At 33.8% G+C, this 11,331-nt stretch overlaps 1 protein-coding gene across 1 annotated transcript; it reads right to left on the bottom strand.

Moving 5' to 3' along the window:
• Positions 1-5,049: 5,049 nt before the first annotated feature.
• Positions 5,050-8,156, bottom strand: LOC129302788 (subtilisin-like protease SBT4.3). Its single transcript, XM_054941669.1, has 2 exons — positions 7,424-8,156; positions 5,050-6,602 (listed from the first exon to the last, which is right to left on the bottom strand). Exons 1-2 carry the CDS (start codon positions 8,154-8,156, stop codon positions 5,050-5,052), a joined length of 2,286 nt encoding a protein of 761 aa, XP_054797644.1.
• Positions 8,157-11,331: the final 3,175 nt, after the last annotated feature.

The raw sequence follows: 11,331 nt of genomic DNA, 5'->3' as shown, positions 1-11,331 counted from the left end.
CTTAAGGGATAAATTATGAGCGTTATACTATCCTAGAGTGTTAAAGTGGTTAATACTCGAGAAAGGTAGAAAAGGATAGAAGGCATGATCTCGGTGGAGTTCACTAATAGGGAGATATGGCCTTGTGATATTCTATGACTCACTGTTAGTACTTAGTGTTGCCTTTCGTATTGTGGGCTTAGTACATTAAAGTGGTTAGTGAATTGAGTGTTCAACACTTTTTAGTGGGAGAGAAAATTCCGACATATGAAATGAGAGGTTAAGTACCTAGGCCAAGGTAGCTCTCACATGAAGAGTAAGTCGGGCTGGCTCTAGGAGGAGTTAGCTTTGACTTCTTAGGATTCACGTTGAAGGGACACCAATGCTTTGGTAGACCAGATCATGCCTTGGTTTATATTTTATGCCTGTGGAGGTACAGTGAGTGTAAGGTTTACCTACAAGCTAAAGAGTGTCAAGGGATATTCTATTGGTTAGGAAAGATCATATTGGCCTATTCATACATTCAAACATTTTAATTAGTTAATTATATATTATTTTGAATCTATTATTTATTTACTTGACTATGACTTTTTGTAATAAGGAATATTGATTTTTCTGTTATTAAGACTGTGGTTGTCTCACCCCTTTTTCATAATATTTACAAGTCTAAGCAAAGGATCCAGTAATGGATGGGAAAAAGAGTCGAGCTAGGGGTTTGTTTATAGATTGCAAAGATCTGCAACCCCTTTCTTTTGAGCAAGTATATTGTAATGTATTTAGGTTAGGGTGCCAGTAGGATATGACTATACATATATGTGCATATGTGTGGATTGTGTATGAATTTTTACCGCTTGTAAGCTTGTGTTTAGAGAACTTGGTTATGGTATGTGGTTTTGATGGATTCATTTAATAGACAAAGTTTTCACTACAAGCAAATATTTATTTGGTGTATATATATGAATATGTGTGATTTTACACACAATTGTAAAATGGTTGCATTGCGAATTGTATGCTAAGGGCAAACATACATCTTGGATAGAGAGAGTAGGTGCGTGGGCCCTACGGGGATATCTGAGTGAAGTGAAAATATTTAGCATGTGCATTTATATAAATATATGGTATTTGAATTAATTTTTGACTACTCTTATATGATTCGTGCATTTTGGGGGTTTAGGGTTCATTTTGAGAAATGGCACCCGGGTGGTCAAATTTTGATATAAGGAGTTTTTCTATAATTTGAATGTTCTATTAGGTACTCTTAGTCCTATTGATAGGTCCAAAGTATTCTCACAGGTTTGTGACCATTAGGATGAGATTTGAACAATTTTGAAAATGATTTTTACCAAGAAGCTATACTTTTGCATCTGGGTGTTCAAATTTCAATCCAACCGTTGGATTTTCATGAGATTTGGATCACAAGTAAAAAATTTTATAATCTTCATGTGGGCTTTAGAATCACCTTGATTGGACATCATACAGAGAAACGGTATACTCCAGAAGTTAATTCAAAAGTGCTGTCATGACAGTTATTTAATGCTGTCATGATAGTAAAGTTGCCGAATTTGTAACATGTACAAATTTTAATTTAACCGTTGGATCTTTTTAAAATTTGGTACGCTTGTAGTATCCTTTGATTTTGATGTATGGGCTCTGAATCGCTCTGATCAGATGTCAGATGATGAAATGGTGCACTCTAAAAGTTGGTCTGAATGTGCTGTCATGACAGCAAAAATGATAAACTTATAACATCCAATTTTTAATCTGATTGTTAAATCTTTTTAAAATTTGGTGCACTACTAGTAATCATTAAGAATGGCGCCTCCCAAAAGTTAACCCGGGAGGGCTGTTATGATAGCAATTTAATGCTGTTATGACAGTATCTTTTTAACTCACTTTTGCCTAACTTGCTTCCGTGCGCTATAGGTAGAACTTATAAATTTTTATAAAGGTTTTAAATGTTTATTTTGCGACGGTGTATCTATTTAGTGATTTAAATGATTTGTTTCTTAAGTTAGTTTTAGAATCAACTCCTTAACCACACTTAATTTATTTAAATTGTGTGATTTTTGGATAACACTCGGGGCAAGTGTTACAACAAACAATGAGGGAGAATCAATCTTTTTTATTCCAGTAACCGATTCATCACACTTAGTTGCTACGATAGACCAATATCCATTTATCACATTTCAAATCATGCAACAATAACATGGTTTATAAGTCATCAACCACACAGCAAAAAATTTACTCTTCAAATCTCCTATTAAAAATTTTCTGAACATTTAAATAAATTTTCTATGCTTCCTAAAATCATCTCTTTATGCAAAATAAATTTAAATCCCTCATATTAGTCCTTAATATATTAAAGATAGTTAATTACTCTACTCCAACTCTTCTAGACATTTTATCAAACATCTAGAGTGCATTAAAAATTCATAGCATATCATCAAATTTCTAACTAACAATTTCAATCCACATAGCTTCCAATAAATCTAATAAGACTAATACCCCAATCATTCAGACATCACTATGATCATGATTGAGGGATCAAATGTGTGATGCAACAACAAAAAGGGAAGGTTCCTTTGAGCTTACCCACGACAAATCACACAAATGGGAAAAAGAAGGAAGAAGCATGAACAAAGACAGCAAAGTGACAGCACGGACAGAGGAAGATGTGGAAGAATTTGGCAACCTCTAGTAGCAAAAGATCTCCACTTCACACATACATAAGCGACATATAGACGAAAGAGGAGGAAGAAGAATCCATAGCAAAAGATCTCCACTTCACACATACATAAGCGACATATAGACGAAAGAGGAGGAAGAAGAATCCAGCAACACACTAACACCCAAAGCAAGACATGAACAATATAGAGAAATTTAGGCAGCATGAAATAAAGGGAGAAGAATTTGGTGACCTCCAGCAACAGCACTTAGGAAAACCCCTTACCCACTTACTCTCGCCGATGACTGAAAGAGGAGGAGAATTGCAGAGAAGGGTCTTGATGCACACAAAAACTAAAAAGACACCGCAAGTGTATGGATCACAATTGTATCTAATGCCAAATCAAGGTTGATCTTACATAGAATTAATTAAATTGGCAAATAGACACTAAATTCCCAATTTCATTCAAGTTAAGTAAGCAACATTAAAGTGATGAATGATTCAAGTTAAGAATAAAATAAAATGTAAAGTAGGCAACTGAGATTTTAAAACACTCTAAAGTCAAGAAATAATTAGGAAAGCACCCTAGAGTTTTAATCCCTCATTTTCTCCATTGCACTTAACTTACCAATTAAATTGATTTTAATTTCAATTTTAATGGTTAGGACATTAGAATTAATTTTTAAATATCTTTCGATTACTCAAAATCTTACTTAATTCTAATCCAATAATTCCTTGCTAAAATTAGATTAAGAGCATTAAGTTTAAATTCCTTCCAACCACTTATGTCCTTTAAGTACATTCCTGTCCTAGAGGCAAATTGCTATAATTAATCTTAAGCATTCAATTCGAATGGTCTAAATAGAAATTTCTTTTTTAAGTTCATTCTGTTCCTCCAAGTTATCACTTAATGGTGGCCAATTATCAAGCAACATCAATAAAAACTAGAATTAAAACATAAAACATCTATTAATCATAAAGTAATCAGTAAATTAAGATACAACTAGAGAAAATGAGTTCATAGAACTTTAGAGCATCAAGATTCAACTATACATAACTAAATACAATCTCAAAATAGCGAAATAATAGGACTAAGTCAAATGTACAAGAGAAAGAAAAGAAAAGTAAAGAAAAAATCAATGGAAACATAAAGCTCCAAAATCGTCCCAAGCTCTTCAAAATTGCCTCTGGACCTTTAGAGAACGTAAAAAATAAAGCCTCCCTCAAGAAATCCTAATTTCCCTCTTTTATCAAACAGAAAAATTGAAACTGTGCGTTTTAGTGTGAAACATCCAAAATCGTCTCAAGCTTTTCAAAATCACCTTTGGACCTTTAGAAAATGTAAAAAACAAAGCCTCCCTCAAAATACCCTACTTTTTCTCTTTTATTAGATAGAAAAATTGAAACTGTGCGTTCTGGTGCGAAACTCACTATAGTGGGCCATATTTCTAATTCAAAATTTGCCTTATAATATTGACCCACTATGGTGGCTACTGTAGCAGGTGATCATAATAATTCAATTTCTTCATTAAAATCATTATATTTTCTTTCTTAACCTCTTTCAAGTTCTTTTAGAGTTTCCTAAAATCCAAAATGACTATAATTAACAAAAAAAAAATCCTCTAAAACAAAATCAAAATACAATATTTACAAGACAAGCTAAGTAACATCAAAATAAACTCTAAACACAAGATAATTAATTAAAAATAACTAGATGACTCTTTAATTAACTAATAAAACTTCTCAAAATACATGAAAATATAGAGTCATTAGGTCTCAAAGGTTCAAGATCCCTCTCATCTTTGTCGGCACTCTCAAATGAAGATGGAGAAGAGAGCCGGTTAAAAAAAAAAAATCCAATAGTGTGCTGTATTTTATTTTCCTTTATCAATAGGTGCATTTTGGTAATTTTTGAAAACTGAAGCAAAAATGAAATTTCTCATTTTGCACTACAAGATTCGAACTCGAAACCAAAAGGATAAGCTACCAGCCAATTCTCCACCAGCACACTGACGTTTCTCGTCATATTTATTCCAAAACTTAGTAAGATCAAAATATGCTACTAATTAATTTTGTTAATTTCATATTTCTCTAGAGTCATTACAATTATCCCTCTAATAGAAGGACTAACATGGGAAAAACTATAAAGACCTAGAACATTTAAAAAAAATATATAAGAACTAATAACAAAATATCATAAAATTATAAAAATTAATAATTATGTTTTCCCATATATTCTAGGATATCTCTTGTTGGGTGATGTGAGGAGGGAAATTCGTTGTAGAGAAGGAACTAGATTTTATTTTATAAATTTATTTTTCTAGCATATATCATATAAGAAGGACATCAAATTTATAGATAACAAATAAGAAATTGCAGTCGATCGATCCTAATTAGTTAATTAATTAAGGAGTGTTATACGCCATCACAACAATTGGACTTCTCACAACGTGTCTGCCATCCGACCATACCAACGACGATGAGATTGCTGAACGATCCGAAAGTTCCTTTCCACGAACATCGACCACAAAAGATTTCCTCTCATTCAATGATTTGAACCTCAGAACCTTAGGTTTCACTGTCAAAGTCATATTATTAAAACTTGGTGATGAAATACTTGCTTTGAACGTTGACTTGGCAAGTCCAACATTTGTCACTGTCCTATTGAACTGAACAGTGAATGACTTCAAAGGCTCAACTTTAGCCGCCAGTGAAGGATAATTAAGATTTTTCACCATGTCTGTGTGAGAAGAGCTAGGACATCTTCTGCTATAATTACCTCCAGAAATCTGCTTAATTTGTGTAGTGTTAAACCCTAAGTTGCATAACATTCTCACGTAATCTTCTTCAGATATGTCATAAATCAACCCAGGATCACTGGCCTGTACTGGGTTCAGAAGTCCTGATCCATATTCAAACTCACCAACCAAATCCAAAACTTCAACTTTCTTCATGGGTTTTGCTGTGGTTAAAATGGCTGATTTTATAGCTGCAGGTGACCAATCTGGGTGAAGGGCCTTCAAATATGAAGCTATTCCAGAAACATGAGGGCAAGCCATTGAAGTTCCTGATAAAAAACTGTATCTCACAGATCTTTTGTCTTCTGAACTGCTTGAAACTGATGCAAGAGGTGAATATGCAGCCAAGATATCAACCCCTGGGGCACTTATATCAGGCTTCAAAATCTCTGCAACTACGAGATTAGGTCCACGTGAAGAGAAAAAAGCTGTTTTTGGAGCAGTTTTATCTCTCACAACCTCACTCTTCATAATCTCAGCTCTTGGATCTTTACTTGAGTTTGTGTACAACACAAGACTTTCAAAACCCTCCTTGGGAATCTCCAGTGAGGGTAGCGACACAACCTCAGCGTAATCACGAATTGCATTTTCGATCACACCCACAATACCATGTTCCTTAACGTTCTTGCCTTGAGGTAGTTCTCGACATAACACAATCTTACCTTTGACCAAGTCTGTGTCGTCAAGACAAGGACAATCACGTGAATTATTTTTAGGACAAGTCAACGGATCACCATTTATGTTAGCTATCGGATACTTTGACCCATTTGAGTTAAAAGCATTAATGGAAACACCGGTTAGTGTCTTGCCATTCCCAAGAACAACCTTGTCAATGATTTTGCGATCTGTAGTACTTGCAGCAACGGTTAGGATCCATGGTGCGACACTGGCGACGGTGGCGATCTCTGGGCCACTGTTGCCGGCGGAATGGACTGTGAGGATTCCGCTCTTCATTGCGTGGAAAGATCCGATGGCTATGGCGTCACTGAGAAAATCAAGGATGTCTGAAAACCCTAAGGACACTGAAATGATGTCGACGCCATCTGAAATGGCGTCATCAAAAGCGGCTAAGATATCTTGTCCTGTGCAAATGAGTCCGTTATAATCACAAGCTACATATGCAGCGATTCTTGCAGATGGAGACCCTCCTCTTGCTGTACCTGTTCAGTTCAAATATCACTTGCCAGATTTAAAAAACACATCTTTCTAAAGCTCCAATAATAATAGAGTTTCAAATAGTTTATAGTTAAAAAGATAAGAAATTATAACTTCTAGTCCTTAAATTTTGTTTTTTTCTAATTATTGGTTTAGCTTCTAAACTTTGACCGAATACAATTCAACCCATACAATTGAGTTAAAAAATTATAGAAATTAAGTTATAGTAAGTTTAAAAACTATAAGAATCAACTTATTTTAAGTTAAGAAACTATAAGAACTGAGCTATTTCTGTCCAAAGTTTGATAGATGAGAAAAAATTTGGGAACTAAAAGTTATATTTTTTTTCAAAAATTTTTGATATGAAATTCCAAGGTTTGAGGCTTTAATAATACCTCTTGTAATATCGCACCTTTTCAATTTTTTCCTTTAGATCATTACAGTGCTTCTACATTTTGAAATCTTGCAGTCATGGAATGGCATAATTTTGTATATTTTTACAAGTTTATTTAAAAGAAGATAAATCACATTGGACCACTTTTATGCAGGTTTACTGAATTCTCATAAGGATTAAAACCAGCGTTATTTAAATCGGTTCTAGAGCTAGGTTAGAAAGTTAATTTCATGAAGTTTAAAAAACCTTGTTCATAATAATAAAAATAAAAAATTGTGCGTTCCATGACCGCAAGATTTCAGGATTTGAAACAGCTAATGATCCAAAGGGGGGAAAAAAAAACAAATAGGATCTATATAACTAAAAGGTGCGGCATTAGAGCCCAAGCCTGGAATTCTAAGCCATAAAAAGTTATTGTATTTACAATTATACCATTTGCTATTTCATAGAAGCTAACATGGGGAACTATATCCCCAGCTATTGTTGAGGCAGTGTGAGTTCCATGGCCGTTTTGGTCTCTTGCAGTATCACGATCCTTCGGATAAACCCTAGCTCCGATTATCTTCTTGTTGCATGTGAAGTTCTTCCCACCAGCACAAGTTCCTTTCCATTTCTTAGGAACACCTCTCAGACATTCGTCACTGAAACTCTCAGACTCTGGCCATATTCCATTGTCAATAACTCCGACTATAACATCATCACTTTCTGTAGATGATAACGAGTTGCGTGCTACTCTTGCTGCGGCTTCTTTCTCGGTGAATCCCAGGAAGTCCCATGATCTTGTTGTCTGGGTTCGATATGTTTTGCTTTCAAAAACTGAGACAACCTCTTCCATCTCAGCCATCCTGTCCCTCTGATCATTTGTGAGTTTTGCTGCAAACCCGTTGAAGCTTTTACTGTAGCTTCGAATCAAGGAGTCTGTGACATCTTCATTGACGTCGTCGAAGTTGACGCCATTATTAGAAACATGTCGGAGAATACTAAGGTGGTGTGAGGTCGGAGAGTAAGATGATTCCTGAGGAAGTGATCCCAAGTAGATGATGTAAGTTTTCCGATCATCATCATCTTTTTTGTCACTAGCGCCACATGGTAATGGAATTGATGATGTGAATACAAGAAGAATCAAAGACAAACAAATGAAGGCTACGGAATTTTGCTTGGCCATTTTGTGAAAGGCTGAGAAACGAAGGGCTGCAATTATTGATGGTCTAATTACACACACACACATACATAAAGGGTTGAAAATTTTATTGAGAATAACTATTAACCAGATAAACTGAACCTGGTCTGAAATTAGAAATCAAATACATTATTCGCCTAATGAATAGTTCACGTTCCTGTATATGAATACATGGATACAAATTTATTATCAAATTATAATGTCACACGCCGAAAATAGGACATGTTTGGCATAGAATATAAGGATAATATCCATATCTCAAAAGTCTTTACTCAAGAAAACTCTAATTTATAAGCCATGAAGACATTTGATAATAAATTAAGCCATCCTCAATATAAATCATGCGAAAAAAAGATTTAATATTTTAAAAAAATTTGATAGAATCTCCCCTTGAAATAAAATCTCCCAAAAATAAATCTACAAATATTTTACAAAATAATAGTAGCAGCAAGGAACTCTCTACCGATCAATAAATAACAAAGGATAAATTATAAGGATGAGGACCCTAATTATAGCTTATGTGGAGCACCTAACATAAGAAATTTACTTTAAAGAAGTTTGATTTTAGTTTTTCATCTCAACTGAATATTACAACCCCTCAAGGATTAGTGAAAGGCACAACACCAGCTAATGTATCTGAGACTAAAATAATAATTTTTAGTGAATAACGTCTCAACAATAAATAATAGAACATGAATTAAAAGGAAAAGTTTAAACTAATTGTGTGAGTCAAAGAAGACATAAGAAATTTACTTTAAAGAAGTTTGATTTCAGCTTTTCATCTCAACTGAATATTACAACCCCTCAAGGATTAGCGAAAGGCACAACACCAGCTAACGTATCTGAGACAAATAATAATTTTTAGTGAATAACGTCTCAACAATAAATAATAGAACATGAAGTAAAAGGAAAAGTTTAAAATAATTGTGTGAGTCAAAGAAACAACAGCTTTCATAAAAATGTAATACACTTTAAAATAGAATAGCTCTATAAAGTTTTAAAATTAGGTCTTAAATCATTGAACTATCATGGCAAATGTTAATAGGACTTGATTCCAAGAAAGCACATAAATGAAATAAATATTTATAAACAAATTACTGAATAACATCTGTAATGAATCTAAATTTTAAATTAAATAAATTTCCTTCCAATTGATAATTAATTAATTTTAATTTTATGATAAAGAAAGAGTAATGATATATTAGAATTTATATTGGATATTTATATAGAAGTTTAGAGTTCAAATTTTACATTAGCCAAATGTTAGTTTATTTTTATGAAAAAGTACTAAAGAGTCCTTACTTTTATTATAGAAATATTATAATAATAAAAATTGATAGGGTTTTCTTTTAAAATTTTTTCATTAAACTTCGGGTCTTATTTTGTAAATTTTTTCATGAGATATTATTTGACTTTCTTTGGACCTTCTTAGTCGGTGGTGTGTACAGAAGAGAGAGAGAGAGCTCACAATTTTTTTTCCTTTCTCGTTATGTTTCCTTTTCTCCAATTACGATTCTAAAACCAGATAACAGAAGTCTGGAACTCTCCACTTTCTCCCGGCTTCTCCTTCTTTACCCACCATCTCCAGCGCCGCCGGCGAAGTAGGAGCTCATCACCTCCATGCAATGCCCAGGTCCTCAATCGTGCTCCCTATCTCGGTCTTCCTCGTATACTGCTTTGCCTTCGCTATTCTTATTCATGTCTTGCTATGAATGTTTGCGTGCCGCTGGATTCTTTTTCGTCCTCTCTTATCTATTTGTTGCTAGTGTTTGTATGAAGTGGGAGATCTTTTGCTGCTGAAGGCTGTTGGATTCTTCCACATCTTCCCCTGTTCGTGCTGTCTTTATTTTGGTGAAGGAGTGAGAGCACGAGGAGAGAGAAAGTGTTTGGTTTTTGCTTCACCACTTCCTCTTCATTTCTGACTTGTTTCTCTGATTCTTGCCGTCGATGTGCGTCCTGGATCTTCACCATAGATTCTCCATCTATGCTGTCAACTTGAAGTGCTGAGCTACATGATTTCTGTTCTCCTCTACTTTCCTGTTTGCTGGTCGTGTGAGCTCATGTTGTGCGTGTTTTCTCAGCTTTCAATTTCCTTATTCTTCTCAGCATGGGTGTTGAGTATATGTGTGTGGTAAGTTCAGCTTCTCTTATTTTTTATTGTTGTTGGTTGTTCAAACTTCAATCTTCAACTTCATTGATTGTCAGTCATTCTCCCTTATTTTTGGTGTCATTGTCGTGCTCATAAGGCTGGACGATATTTTGAGTTTGCCCTTTTTAAATTCTCATATGCTCCATAGATGGGTGAATACCACCTGTCTTCTTTTCCTCGGCCAGTCTATACGTAGATATTGGAGTGGATAAAAATTTGTTCTTTTCTATTTTCTCTGTGGCTGTGCATAAGCAAGGATAGGAATAGTGTTGAAGTAAGTTTGAATTGAGGATTAGAAAGCTTATTTTGAATGGCAATCATGCTTTAAGCAACTTGTTATTGTAAGGGAGAAATCTTGATTATTGTGGCAAATTATATGTGATGGTTATATTGTGATTAATAAAAAATTATATATATATATACACACTTGATTAAAATTTAGTATAAGAATTGGAAGGCAGATTAAAATCTAATCAAAGTGTCAAATAGAAAGGTAGACTTAAAAAGGTAGACATGTAAAGGATTGAAAGGATTAAAGAAATTGAGATTGGGTTGATTAAATTATAATGATTTAGAGTTCGATTGGTTATAGTGTTACCAAGATTGGAAGATAATTCATTTGGCTAAAGTAAGGCCATTAAATTGTTCATCACCTTGAATAGGGTGTTTAGAGGAAGGGAGACATGGATGAAGTCGAAAGAAATGAATTTTGGTTCTTGGGCATACTAAAGGTAAGTAGATAGCGTCCCAACTGATTTTTTTTTTCCATTAAAATTTCCTTTACTAAAATTTACGTTTTTCTGGACATCATTTTAATAGCATTTATGCGATTATTGGATATTTGTTGATTAATATTGCTTTATTTTGATAAATTAACTTTACCAAATTTGAAATGTTATTTGATCAATTAGATCAAGTTTGGACTTTGATTATGAGATTTTTATTTTATTAAATATTGGATTGATATAGAGAATGATTCTTGCGAGTTTAACTTTAAATTTTTTTATTGTT

The sequence above is a fragment of the Prosopis cineraria genome, unplaced genomic scaffold, assembly GCF_029017545.1.
Source record: "Prosopis cineraria cultivar Desert tree isolate PC_DT_omini unplaced genomic scaffold, ASM2901754v1 PC2, whole genome shotgun sequence".
Taxonomy (NCBI): Eukaryota; Viridiplantae; Streptophyta; class Magnoliopsida; order Fabales; family Fabaceae; genus Prosopis; species Prosopis cineraria.
This window is presented reverse-complemented; position numbering and strand designations above follow the sequence as displayed.